This window comes from Mobula birostris, chromosome 7 (genome assembly GCF_030028105.1).
Source record: "Mobula birostris isolate sMobBir1 chromosome 7, sMobBir1.hap1, whole genome shotgun sequence".
In the NCBI taxonomy this organism is placed as follows: Eukaryota; Metazoa; Chordata; class Chondrichthyes; order Myliobatiformes; family Myliobatidae; genus Mobula; species Mobula birostris.
In genome coordinates this window covers 126232402-126247637 of record NC_092376.1, presented here as the reverse complement: position 1 = coordinate 126247637, position 15236 = coordinate 126232402, and the positions used below count along the sequence as shown (strand labels likewise).

The window sequence follows — 15236 nt, the reverse complement described above, 5'->3', positions numbered from 1 at the left end:
ACTTTGTATAATCTCTGTCTGCAACCTCCCCAATTACTATGAGATTTTTCCTCATGTGTGCATTTCTAATATTAAACACTGTCTTACTGGCTCAAGTCCTAAATACTGGACTTCTACCCTCATCATCAAACCTTCCTACTCTGACACTACTTTGCTCTTTGATCAAGCATTTGGAAAAGAGCTCCTGAAGTGGATTATTATGTCGAAGGAGCTGCATATATATCAGCTATTGGTCTTGTATTTTAAACACATACACCCCTTGCTTCTCTATGGAAACTTTTCTTGTAGATAATATTTGAAGTGCAAGATGCTTTGATTTTGTGACTCTTCAAAGCCATCCCATTTATTTTGGAAATTCTGTAAGCTCCAGGATACAAGCAATGGTAGCAGATCTCTAGGATGCATTTTACTAACTGAAGTTAATGTGATATTAACGACTCTCAGATGTGGGCTGTATCTCATTTTCCACACACCCTTAATACAGTAGATTGGTTTCCCTGAAGGCAGATAATCAAGTGTAGAGGAAAGAAAGGCATTTCAAGTAATACGTAAGAATTTTTTTTGCATGCAGCGTTTTACAAGCAGAATTGATTAGTTAAGTAAGTGTTTAAAAATGGTGATTATTTTTCCTGAGTATCTTGTTGAGACAGTGGAAGTAAAATCTAAACTTTGTTCTAGTTCATGACTGTTTAAAGTTCATTTTGTCTCTTTCTAGTTTTATTTCCCCACAAGTCTATAAAATAGTACTTTGAAGACCTGCATCTACAGCCTTGGACATCTTCTTGTAGAGATATAGAACACAGCACAGGATCAAGCCCTTTGGATCAAGGTGTTAATTAAACTAGTAATTAAGTGGCTAACTAACCTAGTCCCTTCTTCCTGCAGGTCCATATTCCTCTGCAGGTTCCTGTGCCTATCTAAGAGCATCTTGGGTACCTCTCTTGCACTAGCTCCTACTGCCAACTCTGTATTCCAGTTACCATTCTCTGTGTTTAAAAGCAAATCTTTCCCCAAACTTCACCATTGAATTTCCCATCTAACCTTAATTGTGTCCTCTAGTGATGAGCAGTTTGACTCTGGGAAAAGATGCCTGCTGTCTACTCTGTCTGTGTCTTTCATGATCTTATAAACATCTGGCAGGGTTCCCCTCTGCCCCTACTGCTCCAAAGAAAACAACTCTAGTTTGTTCAACCTCTCCTCATAGTAAATGCCTTGTAATCTAGGCATGAGCCAGGTAAAGCTTCACCACTTTCTTCAAAGCCTTTACATCCTCTGTATAATGAAGCAAGCAGATTTGAGTGCAATCCTCCAGACTGGCGTAACCAGAAGTTTATAAAGTTGAAACATTACTCCCCGACTTCATGTCATATGCCTCCTTTACCAACACGTTTACTTTTGCATCCACATTCCGTAGTCTTCAGTGCAATAATAAAATTAGTATAAGGTGTTTGGGCTAATACAATAGTGAGAATTGATTAACAGTCCAAATAGATGGATGGTTGTTACTATCGGAATGGAGTTAGTGCTGTTTTTAAGCTCCGTCAGTGATTTATATGAGGGGATGAGTTTGATGTGGCAAAAACAGGTAGTACTATGAGGTACAAGGGGGATACAGAGAGGCTGCAGGGGGATGTGGACTAGTTAAAAAACGGTGAAGAAATGGAAAATAATTTGAAGCCATCTACTGGTAGAAAAATGTAAAGTTTTATTTTCAATGATGAGACTTTGAAAGTTGTTGGTGGTGTTAGCAGCTTTTTTCTAGAATCAATAAAGACAAATCTGAGCATACAGAAGGTAAAAGGTATTTTGACCTTTATTAAAGAGTCAACCCATCACGCTGCAATGGAGGGCCATAGTGAGACTACACCCAGAATAAAGTCTGGAGTATGTAGTAGAGAAAGCGCCTCAAAATTCCATCAGATTGATTCCTACAGGGCATGTTTATCATATGAGAAGACACGGATAGACTGTCTTCATTTAGAAGAATGAAAGCACATGTCATGGAAATGCACGAAAGTCTTATGTAACTTTACATAGTAGAGCAGGGTGATATATTCCCTGTCTGGTTGTTTGGAACCTGGGGGCACAGTCTCAAAGTAAGAAACTGGGTTTTCAAGATGGAAATGCGAAGAAATTCCATCATGTAGAGAAACTTTGGAATTCTCCTTGGAGTACTATTGAGGATCTGATGTAGAGTGTATTCGATCCAGAGATCAACAGACTTTTAGATACTAAAAGAATTGAGGGGTATGAGATTTGGGCAGGAAAGTGGTATCAAGGTAGAAGATAAGTAATGATCGTATTGAAGGGCAAAGTAGGTTTGAGGCCTGTTCTTGCTAATGCTATGTTTTTATTCTATGTCTTTAGTCATCAAACTGGGACGTGTTCAAAGCACTATAAGCAAATACTTAGAATACCTAGTAACATCTTGTAAATTGAACAGATGGGCAAAATTAATGGAAAATTAGTAATATTTTACTGAAATTGTGCAGTCAGTGGAAAATATAGTCATTACTAATCAAGTAATTTGTCAGTTTTGCAGATATGTAACTGTAATAGAAGTGAATTAATTCCAACATAGTTTAGTTTTCTGCTGATACTAATTAAGATTATTGGGAGTAATTTCAATTGCTTTTAAGTAGCATGTGAGAGCAACATCTTGTTGGGGGTGAGTCATTGTTTTGAATTAGCAAGTGAGGGAGTGACATCTTGCAGGAAAGGAGCCTTTCGAATGAGCTATTGTTTGAGCCAATGAAAGGAAAGGAGGTGTAAGCAGTGTGGTCATTGTGCGAGTGGGGCAGTGTTCTGGCTTTGGCTCAACAGGCTTCAGCAAGCACAGATGGAGGCTCTAAGTGAGTTTATAAGACACAGTGTGGAATAGGCTCTTCCATCTCTTCGAGCCACACTGCTCAGCAACCCTCGATTTATCCCTAGCCTAATCATGGGGTAATTTACAATGACCAAGTAACCGACCAAACGGTACATCCTTGCACTGAGGGAGGAAACTGGAGCGTGTGGCGGAGACCCATGCAGTCACAGGGAGGAATTGAATTGACTCCCTATAGTCGGAATTGAACTCTGAACTCCGCCACGGCAAGCTGTAATAGAATCGCACTAACTACTACACTACCATGGCTCCCTTACCTTCTACTAAACCTCTTCTTTGTTAGTACATGGGTAGTGTGCTGAGAATGGGTCCAGAGTTAGTGCTATTTTTCCTTGTGTGAGATGTGGGAAGTTTGGGAGAACCTCAGTCTCCCTGGTAACTACATCTGCGTGACGTGGGCCAACCTGCAGCACTTTAGAGACTGTGTTAAGGCACTGGAGATGCAGTTTGATGACCTTTGGATTGTATAGGAGAATGAGGAGGTGATAGATGGGAGCTACAGGAGGTAGACATCCTTAAGTTGCAGGAGGCAGGTACCTGGGTGACTGCAAGGAGAGGGAAAGGGAATAGGCAGCTAGTGCAGAGTACCCCTATGGCCATTCCCCTCAATAATAAGTGTACTGCTTTGGATACCTACGATGACATACCGGAGAGCAGCCGCAGCGAGCATGTCTCTGGCACTGTGGTTCAAAGGGAAGGGGGTAAGAAGAGGTGAGCTGTAGTGATAGGGGATTCATTGGTTAGGGAAACTGAAAGAAGGTACTTTGGACAAGACCGAGATTCCTGTATGGTTTGTTGCCTTCCAGGTGTCAGGGTCAAGGGCATCTCAGATTGAGTCTACAGCAGTATTAAGTGGGAGGGTGAGCAGCCAGAGGTCGTGGTCAAATTGTTACCAATGACGTGGGTAGAATGGGTGACGAGGTCCTGCAAAGCGAGTTCAGGGAGTTAGGTCTAAGATAAAGGACAGGACCCCTAGGGCTGTGATCTCAGGATTGCTACCTGTGCCATGTGCTAATGAGGCCAGAAATAGGAAGATCATACAGTTTAATATGTGGCTAAGGAGTTGGTGCAGGAGAGAAGGCTTCAGATTTTTGAAGCAATGGGCTCTCTTCCAGGGTAGAAAGTATTCTAAAGGCAAGATGATACAATTGTAGCTAACAAGAGAATCAAAGCCAACATAAAGGCCAAAGAGAGGGCATATAATAGAGGAAAAATTAGAGTGAAGTCAGAGGATTGGGAAGCTTTTTAAGAAAAAACACAACAGAAGGCAACTAAAAATAATTAAGAGGGAAAAGATGAAATATGAAAGTAAGCTAGCCAATAATATTAGAGAGGATATCATAAGTTTTTCAGATATATGAAGTGTATAAGGTGTATGAGGTGTCTGGATATCGGATCACTGAAAAACAATGCTGAAGAGGCAGTAATGGGGGACAAGGAAATGGTGGATGAACTAAATAAGTATTTTGCATCACTGTGGAAGACACTAGCAGTAAGGTGGAAATTCCAAAGAGTCACAGGTCAGAAGTGTGTGAGGTTGCTACTACTAGGGAGAAAGTTCTTGAGAAACAAAGATGTGAAGGTAGATAAATTACCTGGATCAGATGGTGTACACCCCAGGGTTCTGAAAGAGGTGGCTGAAGAGATTGTGCAGGCATTAGTAATGATCTTTCAAGCATCACTAAATTCTGGAATGGTTCTGGAAGACTGGAAAATTGCAAATGTCACTCCACTCCTCAAGAAGGGAGAGAGGCAGAAGAAAGAAAATTATAGGCCAAGCAACACACACAAAATGCTTGAGGAACTCAACAGGCCAGGGAGCGTCTATGGAAAAAAAAAATACAGTTGATATTTTGGGCACAGACCCTTCGGCAGGACTGGGGAAAGAAAAAGATGAGTAGATTTAAAGGGTGGGGGGAAGGGAGAGAGAAACACAAGGTGATAAGTGAAACCGGGAGTGGGAGGGATGAAGTAAAGAGCTGGGAAGTTGATTGGTGAAAGAGATACAGGGCTGGAGAAAGGGGAGAGGACAGAAGGCCATGGAAGAAAGAAAAGGGGGGAGGAGCACTAGAGGGAGGTGATGGGCAGGCAAGAAGGTGAGGTGTGAGAGGGAAAAGGGGATGAGGAATGGAGGTGGGGCATTACCGGAAGTTTGTGTAATCGGTGTCCATGCTATCAGGTTGAAGGCTACCCAGACGAAATATAAGGCATTGTTCCTCCAACCGGAGTGTGGCCTCATCCCAACAGTAGAAGTGGCCATGGATTGACATATTGGAATGGGATTGGGAAGTGGAATTAAAATGGATGGCCACTGGGAGATCTCGCTTCTTCTGGCGGATGGAGTGTAGGCGCTCAGTGAAGCGGCCTCCCAAGCTATGTCAGGTCTCACTGATATAGACAGATTAGGAAAATGGGCAAAGAAGTGGCAGGTGGAAGTGTACTTCCAAAGTCATGCACTTTGGTAGAAGAAATAAAAGTGTAGATTATTTTCTAAATGGAGAGAAAATTCAAAAATCTGAGCTGAAAAGGAACATGGGAGTCCTTGTGGAGGATGCCCTAAAGGTTCATTTGCAGGTTGAATCTGTGGTGAGGAAGGCAAATGTGATGTTAGCATTCATTTCAAGAGGGCTAGAATATAAAAGCAAGGAGGTAATGTTGAGGCTTTATGAGACACTGGTGAGGCCGCACTTGGAGAATTGTGAGCAGTTTTGGGCCTCTTAGAAAGGATGTGCTGAAACTAGAAAGGGTTCAAAGGAGATTCATGGAAATGATACCAGGATTGAATAACTTGTCATATGAATAGCTTTTTTGGCTCTGGGCCTGTATTCATGAGAATTCAGAAGAATGAGAGGTGATCTCATCGAAGCATATCGAGTGGTGAAAAGTCTTGATAAAGTGGATGTGGAAAGGATGTTTTTTGTGGTGGGAGAGTCTAGGCCCAGAGAGGACAGCCTCAAAATAGAGGAGCGTCCTTTTAGAAAGGAGATGAAGAGGAATTTCATCAGCCAGAGAGTGGTGAATCTGAATAATTCTTTGCCACAGGCCACTGTGGGAGCCAAGTCTTTATAAATATTTAAGGCAGAGATTGACAGATTCTTGATTGGTCAGAGCAGGAAGGGGTACGGGGAGAAGGCAGGAGATTGGGGCTAAGAGGAAAAATGGATCAGTCATGAGAAAATGGTGGAGCAGACTTGATGGGCCAAATGGCCCAATTCTGTTCCTGTATCTCATGGCCTTAAGGAAGGTGGAACCTGTACAGAGCGAAAGGTTTGCACTTGAACTGGAGGGGAAATAATTTCCTAGCGGGAAGGTTTGCTAGTGCTGTCTGGGTTGGGGGGGGCGGTGGTGGTAAACTAGAATTCCAGGTGAATGCAGACCAGAGCATTGGAACAGATAGTGAGTGGTGTAGAGATGGAAGTTGTTAAGCCTACATACAAGGTCAGGAATCAAAGAGCTGAGCATGGTGGGACTAATGTTCTGAGCTGCATATATTTCAATGCAAGGAGAATTTTTGGAAAGGCAAATGAGCTTAGGGCATGTATCAGCATGTAGAATTATCACACTTAGTTATTAGTGAGACTTGGTTGCAGGAGGGGCAGGACTGTCAGCTCAGTGTGCCAGGGTTCCATTGTTTCAGATGTGATAGGGTAGGAGGGATTGAAGGGCATTACTTCTCAAGGAATAAGTCATGACGGTGCTCAGACAGGGCAGACTAGGGAGCTCATCTGGGTGGAACTGAGGAATAAGAAAATAATAACCATATTAATGAGATTATATTATAGGCCACACAATATCAGCAGGATTTGGAGGAACAAATTTTAGCGAGATTGCAGACTTTTGCAAGAAACATAAAGCTGTGATAGTAGGTGATTTTAACTTTCCATGTATTGACTGGGGCTCCCATACTGTAAAAGAGTTGGATGGGATAGAATTTGTCAAATGAGTTCAAAGAAGTTTCCTTAACTAGTACCTGAAAGTTCCAACTAGAGAGAGTACAAAACTGCATTTCCTATTAGGGAATGAGATAGGACAGGTGACAGAAGTTTGTGTAGGGGAACTCTTTGCACCCAGTGATCATAATGCCATTAGTCTCAAGATGATTATAAAAAAGGATAGGTCTGGTCCTTGAATTGAGATTCTAAATTGAAGAAAGCCCAATTTTGATGGCCATGGAGTCATAGAAAACTACAGCACTGAAACAGGCCTTCTGCCAATCTAGTCTGTGCCAAACCATTTAAACTGCCTTGTCCTATCGACTTGCATCTCCATACCCTGCCATCCTTGTACCTATCCGAACTTCTCTTAAACATTGACATTGAGCTCACAAGCACCACTTGTGCTGGCAGCTCATTCAATACTGTCATGACCCCTTGTGTGAAGAAGTTTCTCCTCATGTTCCCCTTAAACTTTTCACCTTTCACCATTAACCCATAACCTCCAGTTGTAGTCCCATCCAACCTCAGTGGAAAAAGCCTGCAGGAATTTACCCTATCTATACCCCTCATAATTTTCTATATCTCTAACAAATCTCCCCTCAATCTTCTTACATTACAAGGAATTGAATCCTAACCTATTCAATCTTTCCTTACAACTCAGGTCCTCCAGTCCCAGCAACATCCTTGTAAATTTTCTCTGTACTCTTTCAACCTTATTTACATTTTTCCTGTAGGTGACCAAAGCTGAAATAATACTCCAAATTAAGCCTTACCAACATCCCATACAACTTCAACATAACATCCCATCTCCTGTACTCGGTACTTTCATTTTATGAAGGCCAGTATGCCAAAAACTTTCTTTACAACCCTATCTACCCATGCCCCAACTTTCAATGAATTATGGACCAGTATTCCCAGATCCCTTTGTTCTAACGCACTCCTCAGTGTCCCACCATTCACTGTGTAAGACCTACCCTGGATGGTCCTACTAAAGTGCAACAGTTCGCTCTTGTTTCCATTAAATTCCATCTGCCACTTTTCAGCCCATTTTTTTCCCTCCTTTTTCTCCTCCTGAAGTTCAGCCAGACGGAGACAGAAAGGGCAATAGTTCCCTCATTGATCCTTGCGATGGACAAGAGTACACATTTGTATTCTCGAAAAAAATCTTCTCCCAATCCTGTTAGCTTTTTCAGATTTTCTATCTATACTCCAATAATCCTTTTAATGCCTTGTGAAGAGTTAACTTCCTGAGCACACATTCTTTGCTACTATAGACAACACCCACAATTCTACCTTCATAAATCACCCTCATCACCTCATCAAAAAACTCAATCAAGTTACTAAGACACGACTGCTACTGTAGGATATATTTTGACAGTCGTAAAATCAAGCTAAAATTTGAAGTAATGGACAAATCTACTAAAGATGCTTTTCAACAGAACCCATATAACATAGAACATAGAACTGTACAGCACAGTAACAGGTCCTTTGGACCAATGTTGTACCGAAATGAATAAATTAGTAATCAAACAGCCATCTAAACTAATCCCTTATGCTACACAATGTGTAGCACAGACATCCAGCTAGAATAAGACCCTTCGAGCATGACCCTCTGTCTTCTATGGGCAAGCCAGTTCTGAATCCAAATGGCCAACTCACCATGGATCCCATGTATCTTAACCTACTGGATTAAGATACCTTGTCAAAAGCTTTACTGGAATCCCATGTAGACAACATCAAGAGCTCCACCTTTATCAACTCTTATCAAGTTACTAAGACAGAGCTTGTCCTACACAAAGCCATGCTGGCTCTCTCTAATTAGGCCATGGATTTTCAAATGCTCATAAACCCAATCCCTAAGAATTCTCTCCAGTAATTTCCCTACCATTAATGTCAGACTTGCCAGTCTGTAGTTTCCTGGATCAACCCCGTTTCCCTTCTTGAACATTAGCCATTCGCCAGTCCTCGAGGATATGGACTCACTACCTATCCCTTTTCCCCTTTTGGTCATCCATTTACCTCTGTCCTGCGGCTTAGAACATAGAATAGTACAGCACAGTACAGGCCCCTCGGCCCACAATGTTGTGCAGACCCTCAAACCCTGCCTCCCATATAAGCCCCCACCTTAAATTCCTCCATATATCTGTCTAATAGTCTCTTAAACTTCACTAGTGTATCTGCCTCCACCACTGACTCAGGCAGTGCATTCCATGCACCAACCACTCTCTGAGTAAAAAAACATTCCTCTAATATCCCCCTTGAACTTCCCACCCCTTAGCTTAAAGCCATGCCCTCTTGTATTGAACAGTGGTGCCCTGGGGAAGAGGTGCTGGCTATCCACTCTATCTATTCTTCTTAATATCTTGTACACCTCTATCATGTCTCCTCTCATCCTCCTCCTCTCCAAAGAGTAAAGGTCTAGCTCCCTTAATCTCTGATCATAATGCATACTCTGTAAACCAGGCAGCATCCTGGTAAATCTCCTCTGTACCCTTTCCAATGCTTCCACATCCTTTCTATAGTGAGGTGACCAGAACTTGACATAATACTCCAAGTGTGGCCTAACCAGAGTTTTATAGAGCTGCATCATTACATCGCGACTCTTAAACTCTATCCCTCGACTTATGAAAGCTAACACCCCATAAGCTTTCTTAACTACCCTATCCACCTGTGAGGCAACTTTCAGGGATCTGTAGACATGTACCCCGAGATCCCTCTGCTCCTCCACACTACCAAGTATCCTGCCATTTACTTTGTACTCTGCCTTGGAGTTTGTCCTTCCAAAGTGTACCACCTCACACTTCTCCGGGTTGAACTCCATCTGCCACTTCTTAGGCCACTTCTGCAATCTATCAATGTCTCTCTGCAATCTTCGACAATCCTCTACCCTATCTACAACAACACCACCAACCTTTGTGTCATCTGCAAACTTGCCAACCCAGCCTTCTACCCCAACATCCAGGTTGTTAATAAAAATCACGAAAAGTAGAGGTCCCAGAACAGATCCTTGTGGGACACCACTAGTCACAATCCTCCAATCTGAATGTACTCCCTCCACCACGACCCTCTGCCTTCTGCAGGCAAGCCAATTCTGAATCCACCTGGCCAAACTTCCCTGGATCCCATGCCTTCTAACTTTCTGAATAGTCCTACCGTGTGGAACCTTGTCAAATGCCTTACTAAAATCCATATAGATCACATCCACTGCACTACCCTCATCTATATGCCTGGTCCCTCCTCAAAGAACTCTATCAGGCTCGTTAGACACGATCTGCCCTTCACAAAGCCATGCTGACTGTCCCTGATCAGACCATGATTCTCTAAATGCCCAGAGATCCTATCTCTAAGAATCTTTTCCAACAGCTTTCCCACCACAGACATAAGGCTCACTGGTCTATAATTACCCGGACTATCCCTACTACCTTTTTTGAACAAGGGAACAACATTCACCTCCCTCCAATCCTCCGGTACCATTCCCGTGGACAATGAGGACATAAAGATCCTAGCCAGAGGCTCAGCAATCTCTTCCCTCACCTCGTGGAGCAGCCTGGGGAATATTCCGTCAGGCCCCGGGGTCTTACCCGTCCTAATGTATTTTAACAACTCCAATACCTCCTCTCCCTTAATATCAACATGCTCCAGAACATCAACCTCACTCATATTATCCTCACCATCATCAAGTTCCCTCTCATTGGTGAATACCGAAGAGAAGTATTCATTGGGGACCTCGCTCACTTCCACAGCCTCCAGGCACATCTTCCCACCTTTATCTCTAATCGGTCCTACCTTCACTCCTGTCATCCTTTTTTTCTTCACATAATTGAAGAATGCCTTGGGGTTTTCCTTTACCCTACTCGCCAAGGCCTTCTCATGCCTCCTTCTTGCTCTTCTCAGCCCCTTCTTAAGCTCCTTTCTTGCTTCCCTATATTCCTCAATAGACCCAGCTGATCCTTGCTTCCTAAACCTCATGTATGCTGCCTTCTTCCACCTGACTAGATTTTCCACCTCACTTGTCACCCATGGTTCCTCCACCCTACCATTCTTTATCTTCCTCACCGGGATAAATTTATCCCTAACATCCTGCAAGAGATCTCTATGCATCGACCACATGTCCATAGTACATTTCCCTGCAAAAACATCATCCCAATTCACACCTGCAAGTTCTAGCCTTATAGCCTCATAATTTGCCCTTCCCCAATTAAAATTTTTCCTGTCCTCTCTGATTCTATCCTTTTCCATGATAATGCTAAAGGCCAGGGAGCGGTGGTCACTGTCCCCCAGATGCTCACCCACTGAGAGATCTGTGACCTGACCCGGGGTTGATTAGGTGTAACGACCTCCCTGTATCACCTTTCACTCAACCCCACAGCCTTTCAAATGATCCTGAGTTCACCAGCTCCAGCTGCAATTCCTTATCATGGTCTGCTATAAGCTGCACTTCTTTCAGATGTAGCCGTCAGGAATGCTGACGGTCTCCCTGCCTTCCCACATCACACAAGAGGAGCATTCTACTATCCTACCTGGCATTTCCACTGCTCTAGCTTTGCAATAAGTACAAAAGTTACCTAAAATCTACCTATAGCCTTGACCTCTCCTCACCAAAGCCTCTATGAGCCAAAGCCTCAACTCCCCATTCTAACACTGAACTACTCCCACCATGGCCGCTCCCACAATGGCTGATCCGCGTAAATTTAATTTTATTTGCCCTTATGAAGTGCCTAATGATTGGATAGTGGAAACAGCAAGTAAAGTTGCTGAGCTGGATTCTGCAATCTTTGCATTGTTGAACTGTACCAATAGTCCATTTCATGCCGAAGAGTGAAAGCAGATTTGTTCTTTTACAGGACTAATTCATGATATTTTATGCAATTTTTAAACTATTTCTGTAAGTAATTGTAATATTTTCTTTCCATAGGTAATAAAGCTCTTTACCAAGTGAAATATGAAAATGAAAATGAAGGTGGTTATGACTTCTATGATATTGTAGTCATTGCAACTCCTTTTCATCATGAAACTACAAGCATCACCTTCAATGATTTTACACCACCTATCACACCATTTCCAGGTCAATATAAACATCTAATTGTTTCTGTAGTTCATGGTTACCTTAATTCCTCATATTTTGGATTCCCAGACCCCAAACTGTTCCCTTATGCAGTAATTCTAACAGTAGAAAGTCCAAAACTATTTACATTTAGCACAGCGAGTATTTGCCCAGTGAATATCACCACTAATTACCGAAGAAAACAACCACAGGAAGCAGCGGTATGGAAAGTCTTCTCTGCAAAACAACTTACTAAAGAACAACTGAAGACTATCTTTCGCTCGTACTACTCTGTGCAGGTCACTGATTGGCTGGCGTATCCTGAATACAACTCTGGTAAAGGGATCCCTCCCATAATTCTTCATGACAACCTGTACTACTTGAATGGTATTGAGTGGGCAGCAAGTGCCATGGAAATGAGTGCCATTGGTGCCAAAAACATAGCCTTGTTAGCGTACAATCGGTGGAACCAGCATCTGGATATGATTGATCAGAAAGACTTGGTACATAAAATCAAAACTGAACTGTGAGCAAGGACACAGACAATTTAAAGCTGAATTTCTTACTGTACTTGAACCTGTGAATTTGAACTTTGAGTGCAACATACTCAATTTCTCTAATCTAATGGTAACAAATACAGAATTAAATCCTCTTAATGAACTTAAATTGTGATTTGTATTTTAAAAAAACTTTTTTTCTCCAAAAGTTGTCTTGGATTTTATTTTGTGCTTCACAAATGGGAAAGCCAGGGACCAATGCTTATGTTTTAAGCAGGAGAAGACAATGAAAAGCAACTAAATAAGCAATGATATTGAACAACTGGCTTGCCTGCCTGTGTACAATCAAATTTCTTCACCATCAACCGTCAGGCATATTTTAAACAATGTCAAAATGTACAAAGCACTTTTTCATAAAACCTGAAAAACACTTAGTTTTGTGGCTCACTGAATTGTGTATATGTTTTAACTGAAATAATAATCGCATTGTTTGGCATTCTGGAGTCCTAGGAGCGCACCTCTAATGTTTTACAGTGACAGTTTAAACTAAGATTTCATCTATCTATAGTATTGCTGTATAAAATTACAGCAAGTATAGTGGAATGTGGCAGAAGCACAGTTTGCAACTAAGGTAGTAATAAGTTTTCACAGTTTAAATGTCAGTCAGGCCTCAAATGGCAGGGTCCATAGCTTTGTCATGTTTTAAAGCTACTGAAGATGTTGTCTTTCAGATAAAGTACTTGTGACTCTATTTTGAAGAAGAACAAAGGACCTCTTCTTGTTGTACTGATTTATATTTATTTCTCAATACTCAGCACAAAACAGATCCTCGCATTGTGAAATGTGGTCACTTGAAAGAAAGCTCCCAACTGCTTCGATGGTTATAAAATGTTTTGTGATGTCCTAAGCTCATGAAGGTTGCTGTGGGTAAAGTGCAAATACTTTGTTTCCCCTCTTCATGCTTTTACCCTGCAGGTAGTGCTACTTAATTACATCTGATTTTTTTTAACTTGAGGGGTAAGTGAATTTAAATTAGTTAGGATAGGAAAGTTCTTTATATCTGGTATCAGGAGCTAGATCATTAAAGATTTTTGCACCATAATTATTATTTGTAACACTGTATTGATCTACAACAATATGTGAGATGTTGGGCTGGACCTGTTTATGTGCACTGAGAAGTCTTTGAATTTGAATGCCAGTGCCAGATACTGTTTCAATTGCCTTTCATTGTCTATTTGCAAATTTCCTTTCAAAGGTGAGTAAAATTGTACTGAAGAACCCAAATTGTCAACTATTTGTTCTTTTCCATAGATGCTGCCTGACTGAGGAGTTGCTGCAGCAGTTTGTGCATGTTGCTTTGGATTGCCTGCATTTGGAGAACTTCTTGTGGTTGTCCTGATGTTGTTTCGCTGTTAATGAACCATTATGTCCTAACCCATTCATAATGGGAGTAGAAAAAGAAAGCCCTTAACTCCGAGTGGAGTCATCGGGACGCCGTCATGATGGCGTTTTTTTAGCAGGCTTTCTTATTTTTATAGGGCCGAGTTACTAGCTCAACACTCAACCCAGCACGGATGGAAAGTATTAACAGGAGCCAGCTGGATTCGAACTCAGGAACCTTCACTCCAAAGTCCGGCGCTGATGCCACTACGCCATCAACCGGCTACATAATGGGAGTGGCAGAGCATAATTACGAAAGTCCTGTCTGTACTGAGCTGTCAGACGTTAAAGAGCTGCTCGCTGTGCCAGCTATGTGGAGGAGAAAGGAAGCAGGGAGCAGTGGAGTCTGCAGCCTCTTACACCTTCAACAGGACCCCACCACTAAACACATCTTTCCCTCTTCATCCCTCTCCGCTTTCCGCAGGGATCGTTCCCTCAGCGACTCCCTGGTCCACACATCCCTCCCCACGGATCTCCCACCTGGCACTTATCCCTGTAAGCGTAAGTGCTACGCCTGTCCCTACACCTCCTCTCTTGCCACCATTCAGGGCCCAAACAGTTCTTCCAGGTGAGGCAGCACTTCAGTTGTGAGTCTGTTGGGGTCATCTATTGCATCTGGTGTTCCCGGTGCGGTCTCCTCTACATCGGTGAAACCCGACGCAGATTGGGGGACCGCTTCGTCGAGCACCTCCGCTCTGTCCGCCACAACAGACAGGATCTCCCAGTAGCCACCCACTTCAACTCTGCTTCACACTCCCATTTAGATATGTCCATACATGGCCTTCCCTACTGCCATGATGAAACTAAACTCAGGTTGGAGGAGCAAAACCTCATATACTGGCTAGGTAGTCTCCAGCCCCTCAGTATGAACATAGAATTCTCCAACTTCCGGTAATTCCTTCTCCCTCCCTTTCCCTATCCCTATTTAACTCTGCCCCCTCCTCCAGCTGCCTATCACCTCCCTTATGGTTCAGCCTCTTTCTACTACCCATTGTGTTTTCCCCTATTCCTCCTTCATCTTTCCTGCCTATCACCTCCCTGCTTCCCCTCCCCCACCCCTTTACCTTTCCCCTTACTGATTTTTCACCTGGAATCTACCAGCCTTCTCCTTCCCACTCTCCCCCCCCCCATCTTCTTTATAGGGCCTCTGCCCCTTCCCTCTTCAGTCCTAACGAAGGGTTCCGGCCCGAAACGTTGACATCGTATCCACGAATGCTGCCCGACCTGCTGCATTCCTCCAGCGTGTTGTGAGTGTAGCCTCTATTACACAACATTCAATGCCCTGATATGGTCTCATAATTTTCCACAGCATAGACTGTTAGGACCACAGGGTATATACCATCTCACAGAGTAATTCCATACCCCCACTATTTCCCCATCACCTAATCTTCTTCACGTGCAATTCAACTCTACACTGATTCTACCGCTGTGCA

At 42.8% G+C, this 15236-nt stretch overlaps 1 protein-coding gene across 1 annotated transcript in view; it reads left to right on the top strand.

Annotated features, from left to right (window-relative positions):
- LOC140200418 (prenylcysteine oxidase 1-like) overlaps positions 1 to 13622 on the top strand; it is a 47467-nt gene extending 33845 nt beyond the window's left edge. The window contains exon 6 of the mRNA XM_072263714.1: positions 11738 to 13622. Coding sequence (XP_072119815.1) covers positions 11738 to 12396 — 659 coding nt within the window. The 3' untranslated portion in view covers positions 12397 to 13622. The remainder of the gene's footprint in view (positions 1 to 11737) is intronic.
- Positions 13623 to 15236: the final 1614 nt, after the last annotated feature.